The 23,425-nt window shown below is 46.6% G+C and overlaps 1 protein-coding gene across 1 annotated transcript in view; it reads left to right on the forward strand.

The window, feature by feature from the left end:
- The window catches only part of LOC130283091 (homeobox protein NOBOX-like), a gene marked incomplete at its 5' end in the record, with an annotated part of 45,517 nt that extends 27,223 nt beyond the window's left edge, over positions 1 to 18,294 (forward strand). The window contains 4 exons of the mRNA XM_056532281.1: positions 887 to 1,106; positions 1,320 to 1,570; positions 16,293 to 16,511; positions 18,187 to 18,294. Of these exons, the coding sequence (XP_056388256.1) occupies positions 887 to 1,106; positions 1,320 to 1,570; positions 16,293 to 16,511; positions 18,187 to 18,218 (722 nt within the window). The remainder of the gene's footprint in view (positions 1 to 886; positions 1,107 to 1,319; positions 1,571 to 16,292; positions 16,512 to 18,186) is intronic.
- Positions 18,295 to 23,425: the final 5,131 nt, after the last annotated feature.

A 23,425-nucleotide genomic window follows, 5' to 3' on the forward strand; every position in this document is an offset into this window, starting at 1 on the left:
GTGGATCTTCGGCGCCGTTCCCCTTTCGGTACCCCGTCCTGCCCCGCCTATTGTGGATGGTCAGAATGGGGAAAACGAAAGTTAACCCCCCCCCCCCCCCACCCCCGATCTGCTATTGGTGGTCGTGTCTACACCACCAATAGCAGAGATAGGAGGGGTGGCACCCCTGCCACCTCACTCCTATCCCTTCAGGGGGATCGTGGGTGTCTTGGACAACAGCGATCCCCCTTATTTTCCGGGTCACCATAGACCCGTAATGACCCGGCATCGCGCAAATCGCAAGTGTGAATTCACTTGCAATTTGCGACAATCACCGACATGGGGGGGGGTCTGATGACCCCCCTGGGCATTTGCGCAGGGCGCCTGCTGATCGATATCCAGGTACGCCCTTGGTCCTTAAGTACCAGGGCGCAAAGGCGTACCTGTACGCCCTTGGTCCTTAGGTTAAGGCAGCAAGAAGCCTTTCTCTTAACGGCTTACTGCCGTCTTATCCAATAAGTCATAAATCTAAGGAGCAGTAATACCAGCTCCCCCTTCACATCACTGGTCTTGTCCTGTGCTGACAGGAGGAGAGGGGAGGGGAGGGACAGAGCTCCCTGCATTCAAAGCCTGTGCTGTGTTTTCACAGCTTACAAGGGAGAGAGACAACTAATATGGAAGATCTCTAATAACATTAAGATGGCTAATAACATGATATTAGTAATTGCTTTATTATACTTTTTATGCCATACACATGGTTGTTTATTTCGCCGGACAACCCCTTTACTGTGCATGGAGTTTGGGCAGTGACTTCGCTGGGACATGTGTATGGGCGTTGTAGCATTATAATGTGTGTGGCTTCTTCAATCTGATATTTATATAGTAATTGTTCTTCTTCTTTCTTTAGGGCCCAGCCTGGGATCACCAGGGGCCATCTGCCTACCTCCATCCCAGGAGTACCCACCCACATTCCACAGCCCACCACCGCTTAGGCGGGTTGGACTGCCTATGTCTGTGACCTTTAACCCCAGCAGTCACATGGTTCCCCTGATGCTGGACACGCCAGAAACCAGTTGCACTCCACCATTATCATCTGACGGCGACATGTTCACCTATAACATTCAGGAGTATGTAAATGACTTTATCTTTCTAGCATTTCTGGAGCATTGAAGGGACTAGTATCTGTTTCTTAGACATGTTGCTTTAGAAGAGTCCTGCATAGCAGATCTGTCTGGAAATGGAACTGAAGGGGGCGACTCTTGGGGAATTCAACAAATACAAACGTTACTGTTGGAGAGTGGTCGTAGTATTGTTGTCTGACTAATCTCTTCTGTTTGCAGGTCCCCAATATCAGAGACTATGAGATACGGTCCACAATACTTTCACCAGAGTAACCAACTAGGAGCTTTCCAGGTGCCCCAGTACACCCAGTACCAGCGCCATCCAGTGCACAGCCTCACACCAACTTCTCCTGAGGACACGGCTTTCTTTGCTGTTCCTGCCAACAACACAGGCATGCTGGCATATGGAAACCCAGGGACCTACCTGCAGGGGCGTCCGGCCGGGCATATTGTGCTGCAGCCAGGCACAGGTAACAATAATAATGTGTACTGATATGTATTGATATAATAAAATGCATTACAAGTAATATCAATATTCTCCTGGATTTTTGGTCTACTGTAGACTCCGAGTAATCCTCAATCGATGCTGGCCTTTCCCAAATATTCTATATGCTGTACTCTGAGGCCAAGATTTACTAAAACAATTTATAGACGGACAATTTTCAACTTTTCACCAGATTTATCCGTGTATCAGGCTGATTAAGTTTTGATCAGTTTACTTAAAGGGGTACTCCACCCCTAGACATCTTATCCCCTGTCCAAAGGTAAGGGGATGAGATGTCTGATCGATGGGGTCCCGCAGCTGGGACCCACACCATTTCTGTGCTGCACCGAGCGATGGGTGCGGGCGGCAGGGGTTGTGACATCATGGCCACCATGCCGCTTCCCATAGACTTGCATTGAAGGGGGTGTGGTATGACATCATGACCTCCGTTGCCCGCACCAAGTGTTCAGAACAAAATGTTCTGAACACTGGGGCAGCGGAGTACCCCTTTAAAGAAGTACTCCAGTGAACTGAACTTATCCTCTATCCACAGGATAGGAGATATGTCTCACTGCGGGGGGTCAGACTGCTGGGACTCCCCGCAATATTCCCTACGGCGCCAATCCTACTTGCACATCATCTGCTCTCTCCAACCCCCACCTTCCAAGACAAGTGCAAGTGATGGCCTACTCAGCCAGTCACCAGCCGCAGAGTTGTCCCACCTTAGTCAGTGATTGGATGGAAGCGCGCCAAAGACCGGTAAGTTGGATTGTCCCATACAGGAATACAGGAGATTGTGAGGGGTCCTAGCGGTTGGACCCCCTGCAATCAGACACTTATCCCCCTGTACTGTAAATAGGGGATTAGTTCAATTCCCTGGAGTACCCCTTTAAATTGTGCCAGATTCTGGCACATTTTTTGCACATCTAAATCTACTCTCACTTTCTTGAAGCCACACTTCTTTTCCGAACCTGTTGGAGGAGCCATGTGCGCTAGTTTTCGTTGCAAATTGCGTCAAAATTGGGCAGTAGGGAGTAAAAAGTGTTTTCATTTAAGCTAGGGTTAAATGGCGACTTTCGTTGAGTGACATAAAGATTATTTAGACTAGATATAGACAAAGCCAACCCTCAGCTGTGAGCAGGATGAGGCATGTATGTAAACAAGAATATTCATTCATTTTTTGGATAATAGATTTTGATAATAATGAAATCATTAAAACACAATTCATATTACAAAGTTACAGAACTTTTCATGATAGAGTTAGTTAGCTTTATTTACATAAGGCCAAAAATCCCCTTTTTTATATTTCCAAGTATTTCGTCTGTTCAGACCGCGCCTCATCTGCCTCGCAGACAATAGCCAATTGTCCTAAACAATGAGTAACTTTCAGCGCGGTGACGGGGAGCTCCCTCCTTGATGAGTCTTAAAGCGTCTAATAGACCCAATCACAATGTGTGCAAACATTTCCTGCCTGACGGGCGAGACACAATAAGCGCAGGAAGAGACACAATAGACTGCACGGAAATAAAGTCGCCTCTTCACAGGCAAAATGCTGAAAAAGAGATTAAACAAATGTGACTCTTCACTTTTATTAAAATTGCAACATGTAACCTAAACATTAACCTGTGTTAAAATGTAATTTTTCTGCAACTTTCTAAAATAATTTGTTTCTTGTCATTTTCACAATCTCTGCTTGCTGTATGTAAAGGAAACCTTCTACTCTATATCCGAGGGCTTGAAGAGTACCTGTTATATCCCACACAAAAAATGCAGAAAAGTTATTTGTTACTCAGTAGCTAATCCCAATCATGTACATATAATTATGTGTCTAGCACCTATATGTCTCTCACAAATACCTTCTTTTTGTTGCTCACTTAGTTTGTCATTTTGTGCTCTGGAGGGGGCGTGGCCCTCACTCTGCATGACTCAGGCTGCTCTGTAACCCTTTTCTCTCCTTTTTCATGCTGCAGTCTAATAGGAGTGAGCATATAGGAGTGCTAGTACTACCCTCACTTCCTGGACTTTGTACCAGTCTGTGCTTCAGCTGGGACATAGAGTATGCTGCAAAATATTTTTGTGCCCCAAAGCCTCTGTGACTTTATATGATGCCAACAAAATATCCTAAACTAAAAGAAGCGCAAAAAGGCCACTTATGGGATATTTCTAAATACATCAGAATTAGGGGAATATATCTTGAGTTGCATTTCTGTGTCAACACCTACTGTATTACAGAAAAAAATGGATTAAAATAGAAAATCTGCCTTCACTTTGCTTTCATTTCTGTGAAACGTCTAAAAGGTTAATACACTTCTTACATGTCATTTTGACTACTTTGAGGGGTGCAATTTTTCAAAATGGGGTGATTTATGGTGGGATCTAACATACCCTTCAAATCCACTTCAGAACTGAACTGGTCCCTGAAAAATCAGATTTAGAAATTTTCTAAAAAATCAGGAAAAATGCTGCTAAACGTATAAACCTTTTAACAGTCTAAAAAAGTGAAAGAATGTGGACTTCCGGTTCTGGCGTGGGCATGTGAGGAGTGCAGCGCAGGAACTCTCGCACCCCGGACCTTGTACCTGCACAATACCAACAGCCAAGAGGGGTTCTTCTTCCCCACTTGCCAGTCTCTCAGGGATCCTGGAGCCCTCGGGGATCACAGGGAGCCCGCAGCTTATCTGCTGCCAGCAGTAGGAGTCCTGGAGCACTGGCGGCCGCACGCTGCCTAACAGCAGGGGACGCCATCTTCTTCTGAACTGCGGGACACAGCGGAGGCTGCAGTGAACCTCCCGCCTGCCACTGGCACCTGTGAGGTACGCAGTGGGGCCAGACACCAGGGGCTGTGAGAGGTTACCCTTCATTAGACAGCCCCAGGAGAAATAAGGGGCTGCTTTATCTGCCATAATACGCTCCTGCCACACTACATAGAGGAACGGGCAGCTTCTCTGCGCAGCACAGTCACGTGTCACCCCTGAAGCCACCTCCATCATTGTTCCAGGACAGCACTGTGCAGGCTACAGTATTACCCAGGAGACTCTTTCTACTCTCTTTTAAAGTTGCAGACGGCATCCCCTTTACTGACCCGGTAGCAACCCATCATTGACCGCTATCTCAACATAGGGTCCCAACATTTGGTCCGGTCCTCCAGCTGTGGTGCCCCCCCCCCACTGTACCTGCGCTCCAAACAGCCCCAGTTGCTAACTCGGTGCCCTCTAAGGGTGCTCAACCCCATCCTGATGATATGGAGGTCGCCAGCAGTCAACCATTGTTCACCCCTAAGGAGTGCGTCCAGACGACATCGGCACCCCCCAGATCCCTCCCTTGGTTGGGGCCTCGGAGGTCTCATTTACTTCCCCCATGAATCTTCAGACCTTGGCGGCAACCCTGGTCAAGCTAATTACTCCTACTATACAGACAACCCTGGAAAACACCGTTCCACGTTAACACAACTGCAAATGGACTTAGGGGCTCAAGCGAGTCGTCTGGATGAGGCAGAGCAGCGCATCTTCGCGCTGGAGAATGAAAATAGTGGTCTTGCTACCAGACTTCGCCAAACTGAAACAGACCTCTGTTATGTCAGTGAAAAGCTAAGATCTGGAAAACAGATCCTGCGCAACAATTTACAAATTGTGGGGATCAGTGAATCTCTCCATCCTTCAGACCTGCAAGACTTTTGCGAGAGTGATTTACCCAAGGCTCTTGGCCTTACACATAAATGCAGAGTGGAGAGAGCACATCGAGTAGGACGGCTTCACTCAGGCCCCTCCCAGGCTCGACAGGGCAAGGATTCACTCCCCCGGGTAATCATATTCAAATTGCTGGACTATAATGATAAAGTGGAGCTCCTGAGGGCTTACAGGAAGCGCTCTTCCCCGCTCACTTTCCGCAACAATAAAATATTGCTTTTTGAAGACTTCTCTGCGGAGCTTGCCACGCGACGGAGGGCCTATAGTAAAATTGGCTCAGAACTGTTCAAAGCCACACTTTCAACTCCAGTAGCCAGCCACTTTGAAAGTTTTCAGATCAGATGGCTCCTTCTCTTCTTACCAGACCCTGGCCGCAGCGGAGGCTGCCTTACCAGAGCTCTTGAGGGAACCTGCCTGCAACACCCGCTCTCCATCCCGTCACTCTGCCTCTTTTAGAGACTGGGGCGCCCTCCTCATCATTCTTCCAGACCCAGGACCAGCTGCACGAGATCTCCGGTTGACTCAAGGAAACGTTGCTAGTCGGCGGGGAGATGCAGCAGCAGTAGGAGCAGCCGTTCATCGTCTCCAGACTGAGTATCCTCTACGTGACTGTCTATCCTAATTTTCTTAATGTGGGGATATGCCTCTCTTGAATAGTTTCCATTCCTGTTGGCCAGAGAGGCACTCTTTAACTGTCCCAGGGGATCATTCTACACTGTGCCTTAGTTTAGTGCCATTTGTCCTCTATTAGTTATTGTAATGTATGTACTGCCACGTGTTTTTACTCTGTGCCAGGGGTTTTGTTACACGTCACCTCGACGGTTCCTTAAAGGGACTGCCCGATTATGTACTACTCAGGCTGCTGTTTCAGGGTGGTGGTTAGATAATCTCCTCTGGTCATTAATTTCCCTGTGTTCCACTGAGGGATCCCCTTCCAATAGGTACATATCTAGTTATATTTGCTGTAGGATTCCCCTGGAGGCTCCTCTTTACGTATATATTCTTCCCCTGTTGTTAAAGCCCAGTTGGTTAGTTTTTCGGGGGTCTGGGGTGGGAGTTCTAGCTGCCCACATGTCCGAAAAAAGTGGAGTCCTTCACCCAATTTATGGCCGCCCTTATTCTATTCTGGGGATAGGTCTGTCTGGGTATTTTTCTGTTTCTGTTCTTGCCTTCTTTCACGTTGTCTTTGTTTGTTTCTGGGTTTTTGCCTCCCTTCTCCCCGAAGTTTTACAAACCCCTGCTTGACGTCAGATCGTTTTCTGTTTTACCTTTCTCTGGTATTTTTGGTTTCTTCCAATGTCTCCTCCTCGCCTTCACCCACCTTTGGTCCTCCTATCCGTTATGCTCTCCTTACTCTCATAGCTATTGTCTTCTCAGTGATTGGTCTAGTTCATGGCTACTCTCCCTTGCCGCCTGTGGGTCATTAGCAGGGTTTACGCTCACCACAAAACGCATGAAAATTCTGCGCTTTTTGAAACTCCTGCGTCCGGACATAGGTGCGTTTCCTGAAGAAGGACTAATGGAGCAGGATTTTCAGAGAAGTTGTGGGTGGGCAAGGTATTGGGCAGTCCAGCGGCAGATGGAAAATCTGGAGTGGTAACATTGCTTCACAAGTCGTTCTCGCACCACATTCTCGTTTTTCTCATTTACAGTTTACAGGGTACCACGTTTATAAGGTTTATGATCCTAAAGGTGACAACTCTTCCTGCTTTGCATCTTTAGCAGATACAATCAATGGCTCGAGTGGACCGCACACCATCCTGGGAGGAGATGGAAGAGGTGGCAGCTAGTATTCACGCTTTGGTGAATTGGAAAGTGCCAGGGCCTGACGGATATCCTGGCGAGTTTTACAAATTCCTGCTTGATCACATTTTTCCTCCCTTAACGGCGTATTTTAACGAAATATTAGGCACGGGCATACTCTCTCTGGCTGCGAAACTAGTATATATTAAGGTACTCCCTAAGCCTGACAAGGACCCTTTAGAACCTGGTTCCTATTGCCCCATATCCCTGATCAACCAGGATGTGAAGTTATTATCTGTCACGATGCCGGCTGGCAGGTAGTGGATCCTCTGTGCCAGAGAGGGATTGGCGTGGACCGTGCTAGTGGACCGGTTCTAAGTCACTACTGGTTTTCACCAGAGCCCGCCGCAAAGCGGGATGGTCTTGCTGCGGCGGTAGTGACCAGGTCGTATCCACTAGCAACGGCTCACCTCTCTGGCTGCTGAAGATAGGCGCGGTACAAGGGAGTAGACAGAAGCAAGGTCGGACGTAGCAGAAGGTCGGGGCAGGCAGCAAGGATCGTAGTCAGGGGCAACGGCAGGAGGTCTGGAACACAGGCTAGGAACACACAAGGAAACGCTTTCACTGGCACAATGGCAACAAGATCCGGCAGGGAAGTGCAGGGGAAGTGAGGTGATATAGGGAAGTGCACAGGTGAAGACACTGATTGGAATCACTGCGCCAATCAGCGGCGCAGTGGCCCTTTAAATCGCAAAGACCCGGCGCTCGCGCGCCCTAGGGAGCGGGGCCGCGCGCGCCGGGACAGGACCGAGGGAGAGCGAGTCAGGTACGGGAGCCGGGGTGCGCATCGCGAGCGGGCGCTACCCGCATCGCGAATCGCATCCCGGCTGGAGGCAGAATCGCAGCGCCCCGGGTCAGTGGATCTGACCGGAGCGCTGCAGCGGAGAGAGTGTAGCGAGCGCTCCGGGGAGAAGCGGGGACCCGGAGCGCTCGGCGTAACAGTACCCCCCCCCTTGGGTCTCCCCCTCTTCTTAGGGCCTGAGAACCTGAGGAGCAGACTTTTATCTAGGATGTTGTCCTCAGGTTCCCAGGATCTCTCTTCAGGACCACAACCCTCCCAGTCCACTAAAAAAAAGTTTTCCCTCTGACCTTTTTAGAGGCTAAGATCTCTTTGACAGAGAAGATGTCCGAGGAGCCGGAAACAGGAGTGGGAGGAACAGATTTGGGAGAAAAACGGTTGAGGATGAGTGGTTTAAGAAGAGAGACGTGAAAGGCATTAGGGATACGAAGAGAAGGAGGAAGAAGAAGTTTGTAAGAGACAGGATTAATTTGACACAAAATTTTGAAAGGACCAAGATAGCGTGGTCCCAACTTGTAGCTAGGGACACGGAAGCGGACATATTTAGCGGAGAGCCATACCTTGTCTCCAGGGGAAAAAACGGGAGGAGCTCTTCTTTTCTTATCCGCGAACTTCTTCATGCGTGATGAAGCCTGTAAGAGAGAATTTTGGGTCTCTCTCCATATAATGGAAAGGTCACGAGAAATTTCATCCACAGCGGGCAGACCAGAGGGCAAGGGGGTAGGGAGGGGGGGAAGAGGGTGACGGCCGTACACCACGAAAAATGGGGATTTGGAGGAAGATTCAGAGACTCTGAAGTTATACGAGAATTCGGCCCATGGAAGGAGATCTGCCCAGTCATCCTGGCGGGAGGAAACAAAATGTCGCAAATAATCACCCAAGACTTGGTTAATTCTTTCTACTTGTCCATTGGACTGGGGATGATATGCAGAAGAAAAATTTAATTTAATTTTGAGTTGTTTACAGAGAGCCCTCCAGAATTTAGACACGAATTGGACGCCTCTATCCGAGACGATCTGCGTAGGCAACCCGTGAAGACGAAAAATGTGTACAAAAAATTGTTTAGCCAACTGAGGCGCTGAAGGAAGACCAGGAAGAGGGATGAAATGTGCCATTTTGGAGAATCGATCAACGACCACCCAAATAACAGTGTTGCCACGGGAAGAGGGTAAATCAGTAATAAAATCCATACCAATCAGAGACCAAGGCTGTTCGGGGACAGGCAGGGGATGAAGAAAACCAGCGGGCTTCTGGCGAGGAGTCTTATCCCGGGCACAGATAGTGCAGGCTCGCACAAAGTCCACAACATCCGTCTCCAGAGTCGGCCACCAATAGAAGCGGGAGATGAGTTGCACAGATTTCTTGATGCCCACATGACCAGCGAGATGGGAGGAGTGACCCCATTTGAGGATTCCGAGGCGTTGGCGTGGAGAAACAAAGGTCTTTCCTGGAGGAGTTTGCCTGATGGAGGCTGGAGAAGAGGAGATCAGGCAGTCAGGTGGAATGATGTGTTGCGGAGAGAGTTCAACTTCTGAAGCATCCGAGGAACGAGAGAGAGCATCGGCCCTAATGTTCTTATCGGCAGGACGAAAGTGAATCTCAAAATTAAACCAGGCAAAGAACAGAGACCACCGGGCCTGGCGAGGATTCAGCCGTTGGGCAGACTGGAGGTAGGAGAGGTTCTTGTGGTCGGTGTAAATAATAACTGGGAATCTTGATCCCTCCAACAGATGCCTCCATTCCTCAAGTGCTAATTTAATGGCTAGAAGCTCTCGATCCCCGATGGAGTAGTTCCTCTCCGCCGGAGAGAAGGTCCTAGAAAAAAAACCACAAGTGACAGCATGCCCGGAAGAATTTTTCTGTAGAAGAACAGCTCCGGCTCCCACTGAGGAGGCATCAACCTCCAGTAGGAAGGGTTTGGAAGGGTCAGGTCTGGAGAGCACGGGAGCCGAAGAAAAGGCAGACTTGAGTCGTTTAAAGGCGTCTTCCGCTTGAGGAGGCCAGGACTTGGGATCGGCATTTTTTTTGGTTAAAGCCACGATAGAAGCCACAAGGGTAGAAAAATGTGGAATAAATTGCCTGTAATAATTGGCGAACCCCAAAAAGCGTTGGATAGCACGGAGTCCGGAGGGGCGTGGCCAATCTAAGACGGCAGAGAGTTTGTCTGGATCCATTTGTAGTCCCTGGCCAGAGACCAAATATCCTAGAAAAGGAAGAGATTGGCATTCAAACAGACATTTCTCAATTTTAGCATAGAGTTGATTGTCACGAAGTCTCTGAAGAACCATACGGACATGCTGGCGGTGTTCTTCTAGATTGGCAGAAAAAATTAGGATATCATCCAGATATACAACAACACAGGAGTATAACAGATCACGAAAAATTTCATTAACAAAGTCTTGGAAGACAGCAGGGGCGTTGCACAGGCCAAAGGGCATGACCAGATACTCAAAGTGTCCATCTCTGGTGTTAAATGCTGTTTTCCACTCATCCCCCTCTCTGATGCGGATGAGGTTATAGGCGCCTCTTAAGTCCAATTTAGTAAAGATGTGGGCACCTTGGAGGCGATCAAAGAGTTCAGAGATGAGGGGTAGGGGGTAGCGGTTCTTAACCGTGATTTTATTAAGACCGCGGTAGTCAATGCAAGGACGTAGGGAGCCATCTTTTTTGGACACAAAGAAAAATCCGGCTCCGGCAGGAGAAGAGGATTTACGGATAAAGCCCTTTTTTAAATTTTCCTGGACGTATTCAGACATGGCAAGAGTCTCTGGGGCAGAGAGAGGATAAATTCTGCCCCGGGGTGGAGTAGTGCCCGGGAGGAGGTCGATAGGACAATCATAAGGCCTGTGAGGAGGTAGAGTCTCCGCTTGTTTTTTGCAGAAAACATCCGCGAAGTCCATATAGGCCTTAGGGAGACCGGTTACTGGAGGAACCACAGAGTCACGGCAAGGGTTACTGGGAACCGGTTTTAGACAGTCCTTGGAACAAGAGGGCCCCCAACTCTTGATCTCCCCAGTGGACCAATCCAGGGTTGGGGAATGAAGTTGAAGCCAGGGAAGTCCAAGGAGAATTTCCGAGGTGCAATTGGGGAGGACCAAAAGTTCAATCCTCTCGTGATGAGATCCGATGCTCATTAGAAGGGGCTCCGTGCGGAAACGTATGGTACAGTCCAATCTTTCATTGTTTACACAATTGATATAAAGGGGTCTGGCGAGACTGGTCACTGGGATGTTGAACTTGTTGACGAGAGAGGCCAAAATAAAATTTCCTGCAGATCCAGAGTCCAAGAAGGCCACAGTAGAGAAGGAGAAGGCAGAGGCAGACATCCGCACAGGCACAGTAAGACGTGGAGAAGCAGAGTAGACATCAAGGATTGTCTCACCTTTGTGCGGAGTCAGCGTACGTCTTTCCAGGCGGGGAGGACGGATAGGACAATCCCTCAGGAAGTGTTCGGTACTAGCACAGTACAGGCAGAGGTTCCCCATGCGGCGTCGTGTCCTCTCTTGAGGTGTCAGGCGAGACCGGTCGACCTGCATAGCCTCCACGGCGGGAGGCACAGGAACAGATTGCAGGGGACCAGAGGAGAGAGGAGCCGAGGAGAAGAAACGCCTCGTGCGAACAGAGTCCATATCTTGGCGGAACTCCTGACGCCTTTCGGAAAAACGCATGTCAATGCGAGTGGCTAGGTGAATAAGTTCATGTAGATTAGCAGGAATTTCTCGTGCGGCCAGAACATCTTTAATGTTGCTGGATAGGCCTTTTTTAAAGGTCGCGCAGAGGGCCTCATTATTCCAGGATAATTCTGAAGCAAGAGTACGGAATTGTACGGCATACTCGCCAACGGAAGAATTACCCTGGACCAGGTTCAACAGGGCAGTCTCAGCAGAAGAGGCTCGGGCAGGTTCCTCAAAGACACTTCGGATTTCCGAGAAGAAGGAGTGTACGGAGGCAGTGACGGGGTCATTGCGGTCCCAGAGCGGTGTGGCCCAAGACAGGGCTTTTCCAGACAGAAGGCTGACTACGAAAGCCACCTTAGACCTTTCAGTGGGAAACAGGTCCGACATCATCTCCAGATGCAGGGAACATTGGGAAAGAAAGCCACGGCAAAACTTAGAGTCCCCATCAAATTTATCCGGCAAGGATAGGCGTAGACCAGGAGCGGCCACTCGCTGCGGAGGAGGTGCAGGAGCTGGCGGAGGAGATGACTGCTGAAGCTGTGGTAGTAACTGCTGTAGCATAACGGTCAGTTGAGACAGCTGTTGGCCTTGTTGCGCTATCTGTTGTGACTGCTGGGCGACCACCGTGGTGAGGTCAGCGACAACTGGCAGAGGAACTTCAGCGGGATCCATGGCCGGATCTACTGTCACGATGCCGGCTGGCAGGTAGTGGATCCTCTGTGCCAGAGAGGGATTGGCGTGGACCGTGCTAGTGGACCGGTTCTAAGTCACTACTGGTTTTCACCAGAGCCCGCCGCAAAGCGGGATGGTCTTGCTGCGGCGGTAGTGACCAGGTCGTATCCACTAGCAACGGCTCACCTCTCTGGCTGCTGAAGATAGGCGCGGTACAAGGGAGTAGACAGAAGCAAGGTCGGACGTAGCAGAAGGTCGGGGCAGGCAGCAAGGATCGTAGTCAGGGGCAACGGCAGGAGGTCTGGAACACAGGCTAGGAACACACAAGGAAACGCTTTCACTGGCACAATGGCAACAAGATCCGGCAGGGAAGTGCAGGGGAAGTGAGGTGATATAGGGAAGTGCACAGGTGAAGACACTGATTGGAATCACTGCGCCAATCAGCGGCGCAGTGGCCCTTTAAATCGCAAAGACCCGGCGCGCGCGCGCGCCGGGACAGGACCGAGGGAGAGCGAGTCAGGTACGGGAGCCGGGGTGCGCATCGCGAGCGGGCGCTACCCGCATCGCGAATCGCATCCCGGCTGGAGGCAGAATCGCAGCGCCCCGGGTCAGTGGATCTGACCGGAGCGCTGCAGCGGAGAGAGTGTAGCGAGCGCTCCGGGGAGAAGCGGGGACCCGGAGCGCTCGGCGTAACATTATCTAAGAATCCTGGCATATTGCCTGGCTAAATTTTTACCTTCCCTTGTTGGTGACCTTAATGTGGGGCTTGGGAAGACCCGCTCGGCGGTCACGAACATTAGGAGGGTGCAGGCAGTCCTGGATAGTGTGTGGGGCCAGTTCCAGACAGCAAACCAACCCGCATTGTTTACTTTGGATGCTGAAAAAGCCTTTGACAACGTTCGGTGGGACTGGCTGCGGCTGGTCCTGACAAAGTTTGGGATTGTAGGTCGATTTAGCTCCTTTATTGACGGACTATATTGTGGTCTCACAGCTAGGGTACATACCCCAGGCATCTTATCCACCCCCCTCCAGCTAGTAAAAGGAACATGTCAGGGTTGTCCCTTATCGCCTTTATTGTTCGATCTGACGATTGAACCTCTGGCCCACTATTTGCTCTCCTCTTCAATAACGTATCTAGGCATTCACATAAGGAAGACTCCTGACATGCTCTATTCTCTTAACTACACACCACTCTTTCAGCATATTATGGTGGAGCTGAAGTGCTGGAAGCTCTTACCATTATCTTTCCTGGGTAGATGCCATCTCGTTAAAAGGATCAGTTTCCCCCGCTTGTTGTACCCTCTGCAAACGCTCCCTCTTCTACTTCGCCATGACTACATTAAACGCCTCAATGCAGCCTTTCAACGCTTCCTATGGCAGGGCAAGTGTCCACGCATAGCTTTACAGAAGCTCATGCTTAGCAAGGTTGTTTCGCCACGCGCTTGATTGGCTGCACTCCTCTAATTACTTCTCCAATCTAGCGGTGGAAGCAGCTCTGGCCGCCCCATAGTCTACTCGCACTGCTTCACACTTCATATGCTAAACTTCTGGTGGGGATCAGGGTCTTGGTGCTACTGAGAGAAACCATAGTGACTTGGAAGGAAGTGTGAATGTTTTTGGCCTTCCGTTTCTGGTATTCAAAAAAAATGCTCTTGCTTGACCATCCAGAATTTCCGCAGGGTAAATCTTCTCCATGGTTGTGATTGTGGCTTTCTAGAGGGGTTCAGACGGTGGGGCGACTGATTCATAGTAATGACCGTAGATGGCTCACTCGGGGAGAAATGTTCTGCATGTTTTGACCTCCCCCTGTCCCACACTCTCTATGCCAATCAGGTACATGCCTTCTGTTCATCTCGATTACGGAATCTGTCGAAAGAAGCCCCGAATCACATTTTAGATGACATTATAGGACATGAACCCCAGTGAAGGTCGATCTCTGATTTGTACGCAGCCTTCCGTAACCGTTTTCTAAAGCTTGATCCTACACATGTATTCCGGACATGGGAAAGATGGACAGGGGACACAGACATTACTGATGAAGTGTTGAGCAGGTGAGCAGCTGCACGGAAACATTTTATCAATGAGAGGTGGAGACAGACATACAGTATACAGTATTTCAAGGTTGCCCATGCTGCCCTATAGGATCACTCATTGTCCTAAATGTAGTTCCCCACTTACAAACATGTATCATGGGATCTGGGAGTGCTCACGCTCAGCGATATACTGGTGTATTATACAGTCGTACATATGGGATCATTGGAATGTGCGGGTCCCTTTTACTCCGCAATCGCTCCTATTTCACCAATTGCGTCCACCGGAGGAAGGAGGGGAAGGGGAGGAGAGGTTACCTCGGTTTGTCCATATAGTCCTTGTAGTTGCCATGCGTTGTCTTTTTGCTAAATGGTTAGATACTACCACTGTAGATTTGTCTATGCTGATTGCCCAATTGAAATTGTTTCTAGAAGTAGATCGCTTGGATGCCAAGAGGCATTCAGAAACTGGCACTAAATGTTTTTTCCCAAAAATGGACATTTTTTAGATTGAGCGACCATTTAGATACACCATTTGGTACAATGTGGAATCTCTTAGAGGTTCTCTAGGTACTCTAAGATTAATGGATACGTAATACTAAATACAGGCCGACCGTTTCTTTTGAGCACTATGGCTCTCGGTTCGCATCCCCTGGGAGTCAGAGGAGCACCCGCAGGGTTTGAGTGAGGCTCTTGAAGGGAGGAGCCGCACTCTCTGCTAGTTCACATGGTATGGAGCCAGAGGAGGTGGGTGGTAAATCTGTCTCCTCATCGACGACACCTATTTTTTACCTGATGTCAGCGAGATGACCGATGTCACTTTATTCTAGGATGCCCTAGTGCACTTTTGTGGACGTTAAGACACTATGGGGGAGATTTATCAAAGTTTGTCTATTTCCCGCATCAATATAGACCAACCTACAGAGGGTTAGGCCGGTCTATTGTGCGCTTAATTTATCAAAAGTCGCACGGCTCTTGATAAATTCTTCGCACAGACTTCGGGATCTATGGTTTAGACTATATTTAAACCTGCTGCAGCATGGTCTGACATTTCAGCGTAGTTTGGTCCAATGCGACGTTTCGCCAAAAGTCGCTTTAGATAAATTCAGCACCAAGGCATTTTTCTGTCTAAAATAGACTAGAATGCATCATGTTCTAAAAATCTTCTAAAGCAAAAGTCGCAAAAAAGTCGCACATATTTAGACTGCGACTTTCTGTGCGACAAATTTAGACAGGAAAAAACAGTCTCAATCCTTTGATAAGTCTCCCCCAATGTTCTTTTCTACTTTGGGAAAGGGGAGGAGGGACAGGGGGAGTTAATATAGGGATTATGGTACCTGTCACGGGTGAAGAAGCTTTATGTGCTCTTTACACTCTCTGTGATGCTGTGTTCTCTACCTATGATCTTATGCACCTTGTTCCACTGTATAATTTTTTTTTATATTTGCTGTGTATTGAAAATTGTTTAATAAAAAGTGAAAGAATGTTTAACCAATGATGGGAACATAAAGTAGACATATTGTAGTTGTGAATTAATCATTTGGTGTTACATGACTAATTGTCATACAAGCAGAAGATGTCAAATCTAGAAAAAAAAAGTCCTATTTAAAAATGCTAAATATATCCAAATTTACCACTAATGTAAAGTATAATCTGTCATGATAAAACAATCTCAGAATTGCTTTTATAAGTAAAAGCGTTCCAAAGTGATTACCAAATAAGGGGACACGTGTCAGATTTTAAACATTTTCCTTGGTCATTAAAGGGGTACTCCACTGCCCCAGCATTCGGGAAATTTTGTCCCGAACATTGGGTGAGGGCTGCTGGGGTCGTAATGTCAAGGCCACGCCCCTTGTGCCGTCACACCGCACTCCTCAATGCAGCCTCTGCAGCCCGCACCCAGCGGTCGTAACAAAATGTTCTGAACACTGGGGCAGTGGAGTACCCCTTTAAGGTCAAAACAGACAGGAGTAATGGGGTTATTATGTGTGTGTATCTTGTAGCTGTTTATTCTGCCTTTTTTCTTGTCCTCTGTCTTCAGCAGGTGGACTTGCTTTTCACCCCTCTCCTTGGAATGATATGTATATACAAGGTGCGCAGTTTACTTGCTCTCACCCCCAGACGGGAAACATTCGCAGCATACCTGAGCAGCCCCAGTATTCCCAGTACAAAGCTTGTGTTCTGCAGCATCCTCAAAAACTTACACAGACGAGCCCGACGGCCACCGAGATGGTGGAGGACACCGAGAATGAGCCTCATGGTATCTGTCATATTTACTCATACCTCATGTGTTCAACCTCACCCTTACCTCTGTTTGCATGCTTCATACATGCTGTGATTACATACAGAGTGCCCCAGAGACAGCAGTTAGAGAGACACGATCATGACAACCAGAGTGCCCCCCGAGATCGTGACCAGTTCAAGACATTTATAATGACAACCAGAATTTCCCTACAGAAAGTAACCAGCTAGAGACACCATAATGACAACCAAAGTGGCCCTACAGATGGTGACCAGCCGAAGACCTTACGACAACCAGAGTGACCCCACAGATGGTGACCAGCCAGAATCCTTATAATGACAACTAGTTCCCCCAGAGACAGCAGTCAGTCAGCGAAACCTCTTAATGACAGCGAGCGACAGTGACCAACCAGAAAGACACCATAATTACAACCAGAGTGCCCTATAGACTCTAAGAGAGACCTCATAATGACAGCGAGAGTTTACCCACAGATAGTGAACAGCTAGAAACTTTTTAATGAAAACCAGAGTGCCCCCATAGACAGCAACCGGTAAGAGAAATGACTACCAGAGTGTTACCACAGACAGTGACCAACCTGAGACCTCATAATGACAGCCAGAGTTCCCCATAGCGGGACCCGCCTGAGATCTCCTAATGACAACCAAAGGTCTCCCTACAAATGGTTACTAGCCCAAGGCCTCATAATGGCAACCAGAGTGCCCCCTACAGTTGGTGACCTGCTAGAAGCATTATGACAAAAAGATTTCCCCCCAGATTAGGCAGCCTATCAGCGGAAAACCATAATGACAACCAGAGTTCCCCCCACAGACAGTGACCAGACAGAAAGATCCCATAGTGACATCCAGAGTGCCCCCACAGCCAGTGTCTTGTGTGCACTCCATGTGACATGAGTGTTAAAACTGCATTCACATGTAACATTTTGCCACTATCTTCAGTAATTTTTTCTACCACTTTGGTTTCCTTGAATTCATCCGTAAATAAATATTCCAGGATTTTTTGTTTTCATTTGACTATGCTTCAGTGGCTGTAAAGTTACTATAGTTCCTAATATAGTGTCTGTACCTGTGTGTGACTGTGGTCTTACAATGCTGTGATTTTTGCCTCAAAGTTTATTTTTAACTGAATACATAATTAATGTAGTCTCAGGTTTTCCCAGGTTGTAGTGCAACTGACACATTACATCACTAGTCAGGTCATTACAGGGAGCCTGTTCTGCTTCCATGGGTGGAGCGATCACCGGGTGGAAGAGAGATTATTCTGCAACTAATTGTATTTTTGCAACAGCTGCAGGCACCCGATTAGAACACACTGGTCTTTTGAATGGAATGTAGCTCATTTGTGTTTCAATGGGCGGGGTGGCTGATGTGTGGGAGGGACAAAAGTGACCTCACACTAACAAACAAGGAACTATGGAATTTGTAGTTGAAGAAGGAAACTCCAACAGGAACTAGCCAGTTCACAAAAAGTTAGCCACAGCGTTATGGTAATCTCAGCATGTGCATTACTGTCTGGCAGGTAAACTAGGTTTGTCATGGGGGCATCTATGGCCTGTACACTGTTTTGTAATCATTTTATCTTTGGTGACCACTATGGGGGGGATGTATGGGTTGTAATTATTTACCAAAGGTTTGTACATATTATATATGACTTCCTATACCTTGCTTTCTTCTAGATCCTGAACAAGAAGCTACCTCTTCCATATGACAAGATGCTACCTCTTCCATATGACAAGATGCTACCTCTTCCATGTGACAAGATGCTACCTCTTCCATATGACAAGATGCTACCTCTTCCATATGACAAGAAGCTACCTCTTCCATGTGACAAGATGCTACCTCTTCCATGTGACAAGATGCTACCTCTTCCATATGGCAAGATGCTACCTCTTCCATGTGACAAGATGCTACCTCTTCCATATGGCAAGATGCTACCTCTTCCATATGACAAGATGCTACCTCTTCCATGTGACAAGATGCTACCTCTTCCATATGACAAGATGCTACCTCTTCCATATGACAAGATGCTACCTCTTCCATGTGACAAGATGCTACCTCTTCCATGTGACAAGATGCTACCTCTTCCATATGACAAGATGCTACCTCTTCCATATGGCAAGATGCTACCTCTTCCATATGACAAGATGCTACCTCTTCCATGTGACAAGATGCTACCTCTTCCATATGACAAGATGCTACCTCTTCCATGTGACAAGATGCTACCTCTTCCATGTGACAAGATGCTACCTCTTCCATGTGACAAGATGCTACCTCTTCCATGTGACAAGATGCTACCTCTTCCATATGACAAGATGCTACCTCTTCCATGTGAGGCAGCTTGTTTTTTTTTTTCTTTCTTATTTTCCTCGGTTTCATTGATGTGAGTGATGGTTCTAATATTCTTTATTCTGTGTTTCTCTAGTATCTCAATAAAGACATATTTTGTTGAAGTTTTGACACAAATCGACATCTATTAATTTTGTATTGCAACATTACAACCTCTGAAACACTAGTAAAGCTTTAAAACTGAAGGAGTTTCTACATACATTCACTGGTCCCCAGTGTGGCCTTCTGCTGCTGTAGCCCATCTGCTTCAAGGTTGGATGTGTTGTGCATTCAGAGATAGTATTCTGCAGACTTTGGTTGTAACCATTTGTTATTTGAGTTACTGCTGCCTTTTTGTCATCTCGACCCAGTCTGCTCATTCTCCTCTGACATCAACAATCCATCTTTGTCCACACAACTGCCGCTCACTGAATACTTTCGCTTTTTCAGACCATTCTCTGTAAACCATAGAGTAGAGCCATGCAGGGAACAATGTTCTTAATCCCGCCCACTCCCACTCCCACTGGATTTCTGACCATTACCGTCTGCTTCTGCAAGGTGTGTGTTTCACTTCTGCCCACTCCTGCAAACATTTTATCACAGCTTTTATAAATAGCACCCCATGCCATTTCATTACCCCCTTGTGCCATTTCATTACCCCCTTGTGCCATTTCATTACCCCCTTGTGCCATTTCATTACCCCCTTGTGCCATTTCATTACCCCCCTTGTGCCATTTCATTACCCCCTTGTGCCATTTCATTACCCCCTTGTGCCATTTCATTACCCCCTTGTGCCATTTCATTACCCCCTTGTGCCATTTCATTACCCCCTTGTGCCATTTCATTACCCCCCTTGTGCCATTTCATTACCCCCTTGTGCCATTTCATTACCCCCTTGTGCCATTTCATTACCCCCTTGTGCCATTTCATTACCCCCTTGTGTCATTTCATTACCCCCTTGTGCCATTTCATTACACCCTTGTGCCATTTCATTACCCCCTTGTGACATTTCATTACCCCCTTGTGCCATTTCATTACCCCCTTGTGCCATTTCTTTACCCCCTTGTGCCATTTCATTACCCCCTTGGGCCATTTCATTAGCCATCTTTGGCATTTCAGAGGTTTGCGGGGCTGCACTGGATTTTGCGGGACTCGCTATACATGACCACCTGAAATCTTATTTCTGCCCGTGCCGGCAAGTTTTTTTTTTTTTATTGGATCCTGCAGAATCCTAAATCCCGCTTCGGTGCTTTACCCTAGAGATTATTTTGCAAAAGAATCCCAGTATATCAGCAGTTTCTGAAATACTCAGACCAGCCTGTCTTGCACCAACAACCATACCACATTCAAATTCACTTAAATCCCCATTCTAATACTCTATTTAAACTTGACCATATCTACATGCCTAAATGCATCGAGCTGCTGCGCTGCGATTGGCTGGTAAGTTATTTGTGTTAATAAGCAAATGAACGAGTGTACCTAATAAAGTGGCAAGTAGGTATCTTTCTTTGGACATTTTAGATGTGTCAACAGTACGCTGCCGCAGGCAGAGGAGCAGACAGGGGAAAAAATACAACAGGTGCTGCAAACCTTACTAATTGTGCGATAGTGTGCTGTGAAATGAGATGTTCTTCAACAGCTCTGAGAGGGGAACTGGCATGAATGCTGTGCGCAGGGAGTAGGCAGGGTAAAACGACTGCGATGAGGAGTGGAGTGATGCATTCTGGGAATTGTTGTGCTGAGCAACTGCTCAGCCAGGAAGCACAGGACTAAAATCCCCCAAACAAATAGATATTTGGTGGTTTCACTGGTGTTTTTCTCAGAAATTAATTTTTTTTAACCTGATGTCAGAGTACCCTTTAACCCCTTAATGACCAAGCCCATTTTCACCTTAAGGACCAGGCCAATTTTATTTTTGCGTTTTTTGTTTTTTCCTCCTCGCCTTCTAAAATCCATAACTCTTTTATATTTCCATCTACAGACCCATATAAGGGCTTGTTTTTTGCATTACCAATTGTACTTTGTAATGAAACCTCTCATTTTACCATAAAATATACGGCGAACCCAAAAACATTTTTTTAGGGAGGTAGTTTAAATGAAAAACAAAATTTTGCACATTTTGGAGGGTTTTGTTTTCACACTGTACACTTTACGGTAAAAATGACATGTGTTCTTTATTCTGTGGGTCAATACGATTAAAATGATACCCATGGATAGATACTTTTTATACTTTTTGTACCGCTTAAAAAAAATCAAAAACTTTTTGTACAAAATCAGTAATCTAAAATCGCCCTATTTTGACCACCTATAACTTTTTCATTTTTCCGTATATAGGACGGTATGAGGGCTCATTTTTTGCGCCATCATCTTATTTTTTAGGTACCACGTTTGCATATATAAAACTTTTAGATAATTTTTTATAATTTTTTTTTTATAAAATGTGACAAAAAAGCAGCATTGTTGGACTTTTTTTTTATTTTTTTACGTTTACGCCATTTACCGTACGGGATCATTAACATTATATTTTGATAATTCGGACATTTACGCATGCGGCGATACCAAATATGTTTATTTAAAAAACAATTACGCTTTTTGGGTGTAAAATGGGAAAAACTGACAATTTTCATTTTTATTGGGGTAGGGGATTTTTTTTAAACACTTTTTATGTCCCCATAGGGGACTATCTATAGCAATGCTTTGATTGCTAATACTGTGCAGTGCTATGCATAGGACACAGCACTGCTCAGTATTATCAGTGATCTTGTGCTCTGGTCTGCTCGATCTCAGACCAGAGCAGAAGACCCCGGGAGACGGCCGGAGTCAAGTGAGGGCACCTCCGGCCGCCATGCTGGATGATCCGATCGCCGCGGCAGCGCTGCGGGCGATCCGATCATCCAATCAAAGTACCGCAATGCCGCAGATGCCGTGATCTGTATTGATCACGGCATCTGAGGGGTTAATGGCGGACATCCACGCGATCGCGGATGTCGGCCATTACGGGCGGGTCCCCGGCTGATGCTAGCAGCCAGAACCTACCGTGTATGACGCGAGCACCGTTCCGATGCTCGCGGTCATACACATGACGTAAATGTACGTCCTGGTGCGGGAAGTCCCGCCAAGTCAGGACGTACATTTACGTCCGTGGTCGTGAAGGGGTTAAGGGCGCTCCCTTGTTTTAGTAATCTACAGCTAAACTAACGGAACTGTGTTCTGCCAAGACTGTTTCCCTTTCTGCAGTTTGAGCCAAGTAAAGAGATACTGAGTTTGACCATATATTTGCCGTGTATGAAAAAAGTGAGTCCAATAGTATCCACTAGAAGAAAAAAGACCAAAGAAATGGTGCAACGTTTCGATCCACATTAGATCTTCGTTAATTATTGAAATGGACCTAATGTAGGTTGAAACATTGAGAAGACCGCCCCTTTATTCAGACCAGATTTCATGGACTTTTAGTCCACCCTAGATTATGCATAGTTGTCATTTTCTTTGAGAAAACCCCTAGAAGACAACTCTTCAATGTAATTTTGGGTGTTCTCAAAGAGGTTTCTCTGTGTTGCGCCAGTTTATAGGATTTCTGGCTTTCCATAGGTGCATTTTTTCTATTTATTTTTTTGCTCATATGAGGTTTTCCACAGTGCACTGTAGGACTTCTTAGTTTTATGGCATATATAACTGTGTGTCTGACATTACTGTGCATCTTAACACCCTAATTTTCATTTTTGCATTTCCCTTTTTTCCTCCTCGCCTTTTTTAAGAGCCAAAAGGCTGGGTTGACACCACGATTTTCTATACAGTTTTTTTTTTTTTAAATCAGGTTTTTGATAAAAAAAAAAACGGATTCCTCAAAACCTGACTAAACTGTATCAAAAAGTTTTATCTGTAACCGGTTGAAAACCGTATACGGTTAGAAAAATGATGAATGCATCCGTTTTTTTAAGAAAAAAAACTTTATGTTTTGAACTTTTCACTCCATTATGAATAAAGTTTCCCATGTTTGATTGAAATTCCAAGAAAAAAAAAACTGTGCAAAGTGAAAAACCGTATGGTAAAAACTGGATGGAACCGTACGCACATTCAGGTCTGTACGGTTCCCATTGACTCCCATGTTAAAAAAAAAAAAAAAAAAAAAAAAAAAAAAAAAACGTATACGGGTCAATACGGTTTTTCACCTGGACCAAAAAACGTGGTAGGCCACAGTTGTCTGTCCAGAAAAAAAAGTTAAAACCGTGTGGTGTGAAAAATGGAGACATAATGTATACATTATGGTGCATACGGTTTTGAATGGAAAGTCTATGGCCATGGTTTGCTGTATGGTTGCATAGTTTTTATTTATTTATTTTTTTTTTAAACGTATCCAAAAACTGTATAGTAGTGTGAACCCACCCTAACTCTGCAGACCAATACGGAGATGAACAATTGTAATGTATTTTGTAATGACACTTAATTTTACCATAAAATGTACTGAGCAATGGAAAAAAGGTTATTTGTTGGGTTAAATTGAAAAGGAAACTTTTTGAGTTTTTTTTTTTTACACAGTGCACTTTACGGTAGAACTGGCTCAGTATCTTAATTCCGTGGGTCAATAAAATT

Source organism: Hyla sarda, chromosome 7 (genome assembly GCF_029499605.1).
Source record: "Hyla sarda isolate aHylSar1 chromosome 7, aHylSar1.hap1, whole genome shotgun sequence".
In the NCBI taxonomy this organism is placed as follows: domain Eukaryota; kingdom Metazoa; phylum Chordata; class Amphibia; order Anura; family Hylidae; genus Hyla; species Hyla sarda.